We start from the raw sequence: 13580 nt of genomic DNA on the forward strand, positions 1-13580 counted from the left end.
CGCCACATAATATCAAACGGCGAAAATCTTCCAGAGATCTCCATCTCAACACCAGCACCCAGCTTCACTCAACGACCAGCAAGCTACAGTGCTGGACACCCTATGCCAAACAACTAGCAAGACAGGAACACAACGCCACCCATTAGCAGAGAGGTGGCCTAAAATCATAAAAATTCCGCAGACACCCCAAAACACACCACCAGACGTGGACCTGCCCACCAGAAAGACAAGATCCAGCCTCATCCACCAGAACACAGGCACTAGTCCCCTCCACCAGGAAGCCTACACAACCCACTAAACCAACCTTAGCCACTGGGGACAGATACCAAAAACAACGGGAACTACGAACCTGCAGCCTGCAAAAAGGAGACCCCAAACACAGTAACATAAGCAAAATGAGAAGACAGAAAAACACAGAGCAGGAGAAGGAGCAAGATAAAAACCCACCAGACCTAACAAATGAAGAGGTAATAGGCAGTCTACCTGAAAAAGAATTCAGAATAATGATGGTAAAGATGATCCAAGATTCTATTTCCAAGATCCAAAATCTTGGAAATAGAATAGACAAAATGCAAGAAACAGTTAACAAGGACCTAGAAGAACTAAAGATGAATCAAGCATCGATTAAAAACACAATAAATGAAATAAAAAATACTCTAGAATGGATCAATAGCAGAATAACTGAGGCAGAAGAACGGATAAGTGAGGTGGAAGATAAAATAGTGGAAATAACTGCTGCAGAGCAAAATAAAGAAAAAAGAATGAAAAGAACAGAGGACAGTCTCAGAGACCTCTGGGACAACATTAAACGCACCAACATTCGAATTATAGGGGTTCCAGAAGAAGAAGAGAAAAAGAAAGGGACTGAGAAAATATTTGAAGAGATTATAGTTGAAAACTTCCCTAATATGGGAAAGGAAATAGTTAATCAAGTCCAGGAGGTGCAGAGAGTCCCATACAGAATAAATCCAAGGAGAAATACGCCAAGACACATATTAATCAAACTGTCAAAAATTAAACACAAAGCAATCATATTAAAAGCAGCAAGGCAAAAACAACAAATAACACACAAGGGAATCCCCATCAGGATAACAGCTGATCTCTCAGCAGAAACTCTACAAGCCAGAAGGGAGTGGCAGGACATAATTAAAGTGATGAAGGAGAAAAACCTGCAACAAAGATTACTCTACCCAGCAAGGATCTCATTCAGATTTGATGGAGAAATTAAAACCTTTACAGACAAGCAAAAGCTAAGAGTTCAGCACCACCAAACCATCTTTACAACAAATGCTAAAGGAACTTCTCTAGGCAAGAAACACAACAGAAGGAAAAGACCTACAATAACGAACTCAAAACAATTAAGAAAATGGGAATAGGAACATACATATCGATAATTACCTTAAATGTAAATGGACTAAATGCTCCCACCAAAAGACACAGATTAGGGGCTTCCCTGGTGGCGCAGTGGTTGAGAGTTCGCCTGCCGATGCAGGGGACACGGGTTCATGCCCCGATCCCGGAAGATCCCACATGCCACGGAGCGGCTGGGCCCGCGAGCCATGGCCGCGGAGCCTGTGTGTCCGGAGCCTGTGCTCTGCAACGGGAGAGGCCACAGCAGTGAGAGGCCCGCGTACAGCAAAAAAAAAAAAAAAAAAAAAAGACACAGATTGGCTGAATGGATACAAAAACAAGACCCATATATATGCTGTCTACAAGAAACCCACTTCAGACCTAGAGACACATACAGATTGAAAGTAAGGGGATGGAAAAAGATATTCCATGCAAATGGAAACCAAAAGAAAGCTGGAGTAGCAATTCTCATATCAGACAAAATAGACTTTAAAATAAAGACTACGAGAAGAGACAAAGAAGGACACTACATAATGATCAAGGGATCGATCCAAGAAGAAGATATAAAAATTGTAAATATTTATGCACCCAACATAGGAGCACCTCAATACATAAGGCAAATACTAACAGCCATAAAAGGAGAAATCGACAGTAACACACTCATAGTAGGGGACATTAACACCCCACTTTCACCAATGGACAGATCATCCAAAATGAAAATAAATAAGGAAACACAAGCTTTAAATGATACATTAAACAAGATGGACTTAATTGATATTTATAGGACATTCCATCCAAAAACAACAGAATACACATTTTTCTCAAGTGCTCATGGAACATTCTCCAGGATAGATCATATCTTGGGTCACAAATCAAGCCTTGGTAAATTTAAGAAAATTGAAATTGTATCAAGTATCTTTTCTGTCCACAATGCTATGAGACTAGATATCAATTACAGGAAAAGATCTGTAAAAAATACAAACACATGGAGGCTAAACAATACACTACTTAATAACGAAGTGATCACTGAAGAAATCAAAGAGGAAATTAAAAAATACCTAGAAACAAATGACAATGGAGACACGACGCCCCAAAACCTATGGGATGCAGCAAAAGCAGTTTTAAGGGGGAAGTTTATAGCAATACAATCCCACCTTAAGAAACAGGAGGGCTTCCCTGGTGGCGCAGTGGTTGAGAGTCCGCCTGCCGATGCAGGGGACACGGGTTCATGCCCCGGTCCGGGAGGATCCCACGTGCCACAGAGCGGCTGGGCCTGTGAGCCATGGCCACTGAGCCTGCGTGCCCGGTGCCTGTGCTCCGCAACGGGAGAGGCCACAACAGTGAGAGGCCTGCATACCGCACAAAAAAAAAAAAAGAAGAAGAAACACGAAACATCTCGAATAAACAACCTAACCTTGCACCTAAAGCAATTAGAGAAAGAAGAACAAAAACATCCCAAAGTTAGCAGAAGGAAAGAAATCATAAAAATCAGATCAGAAATAAATGAAAAAGAAATGAAGGAAACGATAGCAAAGATCAATAAAACTAAAAGCTGGTTCTTTGAGAAGATAAACAAAATTGATAAACCATTAGCCAGACTCATCAAGAAAAAAAGAGAGAAGACTCAAATCAATAGAATTAGAAATGAAAAAGGAGAAGTAACAACTGACTCTGCAGAAATACAAAAGATCATGAGAGATTACTATAAGCAACTCTATGCCAATAAAATGGACAACCTGGAAGAAATGGACAAATTCTTAGAAATGCACAACCTGCCAAGACTGAATCAGGAAGAAATAGAAAATATGAACAGACCAATCACAAGCACTGAAATTGAAACTGTGATAAAAAATCTTCCAACAAACAAAAGCCCAGGACCAGATGGCTTCACAGGCGAACTCTATCAAGCATTTAGAGAAGAGCTAACACCTCTCCTTCTGAAACTCTTCCAAAATATAGCAGAGGGAGGAACACTCCCAAACTCATTCTACGAGGCCACCATCACCTTGATACCAAAACCAGGCAAGGATGTCACAAAGAAAGAAAACTACAGGCCAATATCACTGATGAACATAGATGCAAAAATCCTCAACAAAATACTAGCAAACAGAATCCAACAGCACATTAAAAGGATCATACACCATGATCAAGTGGGGTTTATTCCAGGAATGCAAGGATTCTTCAATATACGCAAATCAATCAACGTGATACACCATATTAACAAATTGAAGGAGAAAAACCATATGATCATCTCAATAGATGCAGAGAAAGCTTTCGACAAAATTCAACACCCATTTATGATAAAAACCCTGCAGAAAGTAGGCATAGAGGGAACTTTCCTCAACATAATAAAGGCCATATATGACAAACCCACAGCCAGCATTGTCCTCAATGGTGAAAAACTGAAACCATTTCCACTAAGATCAGGAACAAGACAAGGTTGCCCACTCTCACCACTCTTATTCAACCTAGTTTTGGAAGTTTTAGCCACAGCAATCAGAAGAAAAGGAAATAAAAGGAATCCAAATTGGAAAAGAAGAAGTAAAGCTGTCACTGTTTGCAGATGACATGATACTATACATAGAGAATCCTAAAGATGCTACCAGAAAACTACTAGAGCTAATCAATGAATTGGTAAAGTTGCAGGATACAAAATTAATGCACAGAAATCTCTGGCATTCCTATATACTAATGGTGAAAAATCTGAAAGTGAAATCAAGGAAACACTCCCATTTACCATTGCAACAAAAAGAATAAAATATCTAGGAATAAACCTACCTAAGGAGACAAAAGACCTGTATGCAGAAAATTATAAGACACTGATGAAAGAAATTAAAGATGATACAAATAGATGGAGAGATGTACCATGTTCTTGGATTGGAAGAATCAACATTGTGAAAATGACTCTACTACCCAAAGCAATCTACAGATTCAATGAAATCCCTATCAAACTACTACTGGCATTTTTCACAGAACTAGAACAAAAAATTTCACAATTTGTATGGAAACACAAAAGACCTCGAATAGCCAAAGCAATCTTGAGAACGAAAAATGGAGCTGGAGGAATCAGGCTCCCTGACTTCAGACTATACTACAAAGCTACAGTAATCAAGACAGTGTGGTACTGGCACAAAAACAGAAAGATAGATCAATGGAACAGGATAGAAAGCCCAGAGATAAACCCACGGACATATGGTCACCTTATCTTTGATAAAGGAGGCAGGAATGTACAGTGGAGAAAGGACAGTCTCTTCAATAAGTGGTGCTGGGAAAACTGGATAGGGACATGTAAAAGTATGAGATTAGATCACTCCCTAACACCATACACAAAAATAAGCTCAAAATGGATTAAAGACCTAAATGTAAGGCCAGACACTATCAAACTCTTAGAGGAAAACATAGGCAGAACACTCTATGACATAAATCACAGCAAGATCCTTTTTGGCCCACCTCCTAGAGAAATGGAAATAAAGACAAAAATAAACACATGGGACCTAATGAATCTTAAAAGCTTTTGCACAGCAAAGGAAACCATAAACAAGACCAAAAGACAACCCTCAGAATGGGAGAAAATATTTGCAAATGAAGCAACTGACAAAGGATTAATCTCCAAAATTTATAAGCAGCTCATGCAGCTGAATAACAAAAAAACAAACAACCCAATCCAAAAATGGGCAGAAGACCTAAATAGACATTTCTCCACAGAAGATATACAGACTGCCAACAAACACATGAAAGGATGCTCAACATCTTTACTCATTAAAGAAATGCAAATCAAAACTACAATGAGATATCATCTCACACCAGTCAAAATGGCCATCATCAAGAAATCTAGAAACAATAAATGCTGGAGAGGGTGTGGAGAAAAGGGAACACTCTTGCACTGCTGGTGGGAATGTGAATTGGTACAGCCACTATGGAGAATGGTATGGAGGTTCCTTAAAAAACTACAAATAGAACTACCATATGACCCAGCAATCCCACTACTAGGCATATACCCTGAGAAAACCATAATTCAAAAAGAGACATGTACCAAAATGTTCATAGCAGCCCTATTTACAATAGCCTGGAGATGGAAACAACCTAAGTGTCCATCATCGGATGAATGGGTAAAGAAGATGTGGCACATATATACAATGGAATATTACTCAGCCATAAAAAGAAATGAAATTGAGCTATTTGTAATGAGGTGGATGGACCTAGAGTCTGTCATACAGAGTGAAGTAAGTCAGAAAGAGAAAGACAAATACTGTATGCTGACACATATATATGGAGTTTAAGAAAAAAAAGTCATGAAGAACATAGGGGTAAGAGAGGAATAAAGACACAGACCTACTAGAGAATGGACTTGAGGATATGGGGAGGGAGAAGGGTAAGCTGTGACAAAGTGACAGAGCAGCATGGACATATATACACTACCAAACGTAAGGTAGATAGCTAGTGGGAAGCAGCCGCATAGCACAGGGAGATCAGCTCGGTGCTTTGTGACCGCCTGGAGGGGTGGGATAGGGAGGGTGGGAGGGAGACGCAAAAGGGAGGGGATATGGGCACATATGTATATGTATAACTGATTAAATTTGTTATAAAGCAAAAAATAAAAAAAGTTAATATGAAAAATTATTTAATTTGAAGTCCACTTTGAAGATTCCAAGAATGTGTTATTCATCAGTTTAATTTAGAATGAAAACTATGCAAATGAAATTTTAATTTACTTTTAAAAATGAATTGTCTTTGTTTATTTTTATATTCTATATTATTTATTATAGACCATTCATTCATTCAAGAGGCATTTTTTGGATCTTCTAACATCTGTAATGCACTCTCCTACTATATGCAAAGATATAGAAGACACAGTTCCTCACAAAAGGTGCTTACAGTTAGAGAAGTATGAAATTTGAGTCTGAAGCTGATGAAGAGTTTACAAGATGTTCTAATGTACACTTAAGAACAAACACGTAGCTTCTCTGTTTCCACCTAATGTCCACACAGAATATTTTATTCATGGACAAAAGTAGTAAAATGTACTGATGTGCTCCCTGAATATTTCCTAAATCCTGGTCTTATTTTTTACTTTAATATTCACCTAGGAATTTAAGTATTGGGTAGAAGGGGACCATTTCCTTTTATGGTATTATAGAGAATGCTGATTGCCACATAAGAAGACTTGGCAGTAGTGAGAGCTGTAGGAATGGTGGGCAGGCACTGTCCTGGGGAATCACATCCAAAGGAAGTACTGGTACCCTTTGGGAAAGCTAACAGGGCACTGCTCTCACCCATTTTCTATTTTATGGATTGGATACTATCAGCGCTGCTCTGCCTACTACCTGGGATTTCACAGTAGGGGGGATGGAGATGGAAGAGATAGAGTAGGAAGACAGTTCCATCCCTAGGCTGCAACAGAGCCAACCTGCAGACAGGACAGTTACAGGGACACAAGGTAGCAATGGTGGTAATATAGATAATATAAAACCCTGAGAGAACTGGCTTATGGTCTAGAATAACAGCAATGGAACTGAGACATCCACTGGAGGAATAAGCTTAAGTGGGATGTGTGAAATGCTTTAAGAAATTGACTGCTATTTCTCTTTCCAAATGGAAGCAGGCCCTCTTTATTCACTGACTTTATCATAATAGGAATATGTGTGTTAACCATTTTATAATCCAATAATAAGGGAAAAGTCCTTTTAAAAACTATAATGGAAGAGCTTTATAGATAGATTTAAATTTTTGTATTATGTTGCTATGGACTGAATTGTGTTCCCCCAAAACCCAAAATTCATACTTTGAAGGCCTAATGCCCAATGTGACGGTATTTGGAGATGAGGCTTTTGGGAGGTTTAGGGTGAGGTTTAGATGAGATCATGAGGGTGGGAGCCTCATGATGGGATCAGTGTCCTTATAAGAAGAGGCACCAGAAGGTTCTCTCTCTCTCTGCTATGTGAGGGCACAGCAAAAAGGTGACCATCAGGAAGCCAGAAAGAAAACTCTCACCGAAAACTGAGTCTGCCAGCACCTTGGTCTTAGACTTCTTAGTCTACAGAACTGTGAGAAAATAAATTTCTGTTGTTATGCCACCCAATCTATGGTGTTTTGTTATGGCAGACTGAGCTAATACACATGTAAAGGGTGTAAAAAATAACTAAGTAATCTGTTTCACTTCTCTGTGAAACTTCTGTTAAATGGCAATTACAGATAGAACGTAGGTACTAACCTGGATGTGATCACCTTTTTGTGTTTTGCTGTATTATCCTTGAGCAAGGAAAGGAAAAGTAAAAACGGAATTGTCCTTAATTAATCACATATCTTAACATTCATCAGCCATATATCAGTGTAGTTTTTTAATAATATTAAAAGTAATAAATCATACCTGACATCCTTTTTGAAATTTCTCTGGTGTTATCCAGTCTTCAAGCATTCTCAGAATGGAAGCTCCCTATGATGGAAAAGAATGGCAAGTTAAATTAATAAAGGATATATAAGAAACAAATATCAGTGATCACTATTGTGACTAGTATTTCATGATCATATGTGTGAGATAATGTCTTTAAGATGATTCTGCTAAATTATATGGCTATCAATCTGTGATTTTAGGATGAAAATACCACTTGGCATACCCCCTGTATCTATGCTTCTAAAATAACTGAAAGACAAGGAGAAATTGATAAAATGGCCATCGTTTCAGTTTGTTAACAAGGTTCAAATAATTATTGCACTTCACCACATGAACCAGTAGATGGGGCTTTCCTAATGAAAGAGAATCTGGAGAAAGTTTTAGAAAAGTCATGTTCTTTGATGAACAAGGAAAGCAACTTCAGGATAAAATTCTGGCTACTTCTTAAGTATATTGGAATATTTGGGAAAAATAATTATATTTTAACAGAGGGGAGTAGACAGTTGAGGAATTAATCTGGTCAGATAGTTTAATATAGATTACGTATATAATTTAGGCATAAAATGCTACTCTTCCAAAGTGGTTTATCTCATTTGATTTTATTTAGTCTGAAGAGTCTGATGAATACTTCTGCTATCTACTTGCTTTTCATATGTTATAAGATTAATTTTAAATGCATTATTCATAGATTTAAAAATCAATTTTCAAGTAAGTGACCAGAAAAACATTGCTTCCCCATTTAAGTTAGCAATTTCTACTGTAATTTATTAAAATATAAGTTATTTTTGTACCTAATATAAAGCTAAAGGCTTAGAAACATGTATTTATTTCTGACCTAATACCCATGGAATATCTAGGACTTAGGAAGAAGCTGATTTAATAAATATAAATCTCTCTATGTGAATTATTAGAATATACTGTAAGTGGATTAGAGATTTTCCTTTTAACAGAAAGATAAAAAGAATCATTGACAATATAAAAGAAAAATGAATAAAGGAAGCCTGAAATAATGCCATGAGAACATATGAGAGGGAAAGCCAAAAAATATGATGCTATAAACTTCAAATACTAATATATAGAAGGCTTTTTCACTAAAGCCAATTTTATCTAGTATTCATTTTAATAATTATAATATTTTGTCTTAAATAAAACTTTGGGTATCACCCAGAACAGTAAAATGTATTAGTTTGCAGTGGCTTTTGAACAACTTAACCTGGTGGGTAAACCACAAGAGGCTGGGGTGGAAAATCGACTAAAGTATGTTGTATACAGGTGTGGAATATGTTTAGAGGAGAAGCTACAGGAGAAGTTGTGGGAGAAAAATGGGTAGCATAAAGCTTCAGGTCACTATGGGTTATTAGAAACTTTTCATAAAATTTTACTGGATAAAAATGCCCCATCTATGACATGCTAACAAATTCATCTTTAAATCGTATATAAAAATGGATTAAAGTGGGCTTCCCTGGTGGTGCAGTGATTGAGAGTCTGCCTGCTGATGCAGGGGACACGGGTTCGTGCCCCGGTCCGGGAAGATCCCACATGCCACGGAGCGGCTGGGCCTGTGAGCCATGGCCGCTGAGCCTGCGCGTCCGGAGGCTGTGCTCCAGAACGGGAGAGGCCACAACAGTGAGAGGCCCGCGTACAGCAAAAAAAAAAAAAAAAAAAAAAAAAAAAAAATGATGATGAAAGTAATTCCTTCAAACGGAATTGGATTTAAGTGCTTACTGGAAACATTCTACTAGAAAAGGTGTACACATATATGGCACTTCTCATTGACCACATGGCAGAAGAAGAAGATTTACTGTGTTAAAAAATCAAGTCAAATAACTTTAAATTGGATGCTTAAAGGGTAAATGTTCAGTTATCAGATTGATAGCTGTTATAAACAAAAGTAAAAAGAGAAACTTTAAAAAATCTGATTCAGAATCCTGTGACAATGACCAGCATTGATCATTTCCGCTGAAAATTACAAACTATTGAATATTCAGCACTTGGAATAAGTTGTACACTGTTTCCCAAAGCCCATTAACATAGTATAACCATTCTTACCATTTTTAGGCATTTACTAAGAGAAAAACCACTAAACAGGAAGATATTCAAAGCAGTGTTATATTTTCCGCACCTTGCTATAGGAAATCCCATCAAAAACAGATGTTATTTCATCAGGAGTTGACACAGTGACTATAATTGGGTGTGAAGATATCAAAGAATCATCCTCTTGTACAGGTAATACATCTTCAAGTAGCATCTGATCACGCTGAAATGACAGAATGAACCAAAGAAATCTAGCACTTCATTTATAGTGGTTTATATGTCAAAATATCATTTATATAATACACATTGGGGGGAAATAAATATAAATGACTCATTATTTAAAACAAATATTAGATGTTCAAATTAATCATATTTTGCACTGATTTTTCTACACTGATTCCATTCCCTTCTACTTATAATTCCCTTGACTTCACCCCTATATGGCAGGCCAAGAAGACAGAAGCATTTATAAATTCTGTTTCTGCTACTTCTGTGTGACTTTCAGACATGAGCCAAACTTTTCAAGCCCTGTTTCATATGTGTGCAGTAAGAATGATATCACCCCACAGATTTGTCTGAGACTTAAGGAAACCTGTTGATTTTCCAAAAATTGTTTTAGGGGTCTTTTCCCATTAATCATTGGAATTTGGATGATTCTTAATTAATTGAAGAAAACATTAACTTTTGCTTTAGTTCTAATTACCTTCTCATTCCTGTCCTAGGTTTTCTCAGCAAAATAGAGTGTTTGAGAGGTCTAGCACTATAGTCAAACTTCCTAGGTTCAAAGCTCAGTTTCTCCACTTTCTAGACATGTGAGTTTAAGTAATTTCCCTCACCCATGATGGCAGCTACTTTTTTAGAAATGTGCGGAGGATTTAATGAGATAATGCATGGCAGGCATTTGACATAGTACCTGGCACAGAGTGAAAACCTAACACACTAGCTGCTGTTATTATTTTGATTCTTAATCAATTAGATTCTGAAATTCTATTAAATCACTAATAATAAAAATCAAAAGCTTTATTGATCTTACTTAATCAAAAATATATCCCAAAAGGAGCATGCTATATTAGTTTACATTTTCAAATTTTGTGAATTCCACTTACAATAGGCAAGGTACTATTGTCAAGTGATGACTGTCAATCAAGGTAATTTTGTCTTGGATTTTAATTTTTGTTCCCCTAAAATGTTTAGGTACGAAGAAAGAATCTTAATCTCAGTGTCAGGAAATTTGACTCTTGTCTTGGTTGTGCTACCAATTGTCTGTGTGACATATGGAAGGTACATTACCTTCCTGGGCATCAGATTTTATCACCTGTAAAATGAGGCTCCACTATTGTGGTACTTATCAAGCTCTCTTACAATGTATCTTTATCTATTCCCTCCACTACCAGACCCTAAATTAGGAACTTCTGTAAGGGCAGGAAGTGTGTTTTATTCAGTTTTGGGTCCTCCGTAGTGTTCACTGAATGAAGAATGAATGAATAGATGAATAATGAATGAGTTGGATCGTATGATTAAATTTCATTTAAGAACTGCATACTAAATTTTTCCAGTATTTAATTGTTTTTGAAACACTAAAAATGGAATGTTAAAATATTACATATACAATATATTACATAAATAATACATCTTGATATAAGAAGGGTTACTTTATAGAAAATACAGGACAAAATAATTTTTCATTTATATAGTTTAATTTCAATAAATTATGAAATCAGCAATTTTCAACATAGATGAATGGTCCTCAACTAGGGGACATTTTATCATTCAGATGACATCTGGCAATATGTGGAGACGTTTTTCTGTTGTTTTCTCTATTTTTTTAATTGAAGTATTGTTGATTTACAGTGTCATGCTAATTTCTGCCATACAGCAAAGTGACTCAGTTATACACATACATACATTATTTTTTATATTCTTTTCCATTATGGTTTATCCCGGGAGACTGGATATAGTTCCCTGTGCTATACAGTAGGACCTTGTTGTTTATCCATTCTAAATGTAATAGTTTGCATCTACTAACCCCAAACTCTCAGTCCATCCCTCTCCCTCTCCCACCCCTTGGCAACCACAAGTCTGTTCTCTATGTCTGTGAGTCCAGTTCTGTTTTGTAGATAAGTTCATTGTGCCTCATTTTATTTATTTTATTTATTTATTTATTTATTTTTTGCGGTACGCGGGCCTCTCACTGTTGTGGCCTCTCCCGCTGTGGAGCACAGGCTCCAGATGCGCAGGCTCAGCGGCCATGGCTCATGGGCCCAGCCACTCCGCGGCATGTGGGATCTTCCCGGCCTGGGGCACGAACCCACGTCCCCTGCATCAGCAGGCGGACTCTCAACCACTGCGCCACCAGGGAAGCCCGATTGTGCCATATTTTAGATTCCAGATATAAGTGATATCATATGGTATCTGTCTTTCTCTTCCTGACTTACTTAGTGTGATCATCTCTAGTTGCATCCGCGTTGCTGCAAATGGCATTATTTCATTCTTTTTTATAGCTGAGTAATATTCCATTGTATGTATGTACAACATCGTCTTTATCCATTCATCTTTTGATGAACATTTAGGTCATTTCCATGTGTTGGCTATTGTGAATAGTGCTGCTGTGAACATAGGGGTGCATGTATCTCTTTGATTTATAGTTTTGTCCAGGTATACGTCCAGGAGTGGGATTGCTGAAGCATGTGTTACTTTTATTTTTAGTTTTCTGAGGAACTTCCGTACTGTTTTCCATAGTGGCTGTACCAACTTTCATTCCCACCAATAGAGTAGGAGGGTTCCGTTTTCTCCACACTGTCTTATGGGGACATTTTTGGTTTCACAGCTGGGGTGGAGGGTTACTGGCATCTAATAGATACAGGCCAGGGATGCTGCTAAATACCCTACAATACACAGGACAGTCCCCACAACAAAGAATTATCTGGCCTAAATGTCAGTAGTTCTATCCTTGAAAAACCACAATGTAGATTAAATTTTAAAGAAGCAATTGTTGCAAATTAACTTTTTCACTTTTTTTTAATCTTTCAGTTTTAATTTATAGACTAACTTGTTCTCAAAGTATACCTTTGTGATATGAGAAAATAATAAGGATGCAATACCAAATACTAATTGAACATTTTTCCAGTTTTCATAATCTGAAAACATTAGAAGTTAATTGTTTAATTAATTTTATAATTTAATTAATGCTTTTCTTGGTCCATTTTTTAAAGTTAAGTTTTTTGAAATATAATTTTCATTATTAAAATTTACCCTCTTAAAGTAGACAGTTTGATGACTTTTGACAGATATAAACAATCTTAACTACAATCATAGTCAAGATATGGAAAAATTTCTTACCCCCAAAAGTTCCCTTGAATCCTTTTTCAGTCTGTCTCCTCCTTTCACCTCAGTCCCTGACAACCAGTGATATATATTTTATTCCTATAGTTTTGTCTTTTCTAGAATGTCAAATAAATGGACTCATTCAATATGTAGTCATTCACAGATGCCTTTTTCCACATAGCAAATGCTTTAGAGATGCATCCACAATGTTACTTTACCAGTAGTTTGTCCCTTCTACTGTTGAGTAGTATTCTATTGTGTCAATACGCTACAATTTATTTATAAATTTGAGTTGTTTCCAGCAGTTGGCTATTATGAATATTCCCATTATGTGCAGGTTTTGTGTGGACAAGTGTTTTCATGTCTCTTGGAGTAGGATTGCTGGATTATATGATAAATGTATGTTTAACTTATAAGAAGTGACCACACTATTTTCCAGGGTGACTGTATCATGTCTACCAGCAATGTATGTGACTTGAAA

The 13580-nt window shown here is 37.0% G+C and overlaps 1 protein-coding gene across 1 annotated transcript in view; it reads right to left on the bottom strand.

Moving 5' to 3' along the window:
• ENPEP (glutamyl aminopeptidase) overlaps positions 1–13580 on the bottom strand; it is a 103617-nt gene that overhangs the window by 46574 nt on the left and 43463 nt on the right. The window contains exons 7-8 of the mRNA XM_082610914.1: positions 9864–9998; positions 7718–7783 (exon numbers count right to left, since the gene is read on the bottom strand). Of these exons, the coding sequence (XP_082467040.1) occupies positions 7718–7783; positions 9864–9998 (201 nt within the window). The remainder of the gene's footprint in view (positions 1–7717; positions 7784–9863; positions 9999–13580) is intronic.

Source organism: Mesoplodon mirus (genome assembly GCF_964341445.2).
Source record: "Mesoplodon mirus genome assembly, chromosome: 2".
In the NCBI taxonomy this organism is placed as follows: domain Eukaryota; kingdom Metazoa; phylum Chordata; class Mammalia; order Artiodactyla; family Ziphiidae; genus Mesoplodon; species Mesoplodon mirus.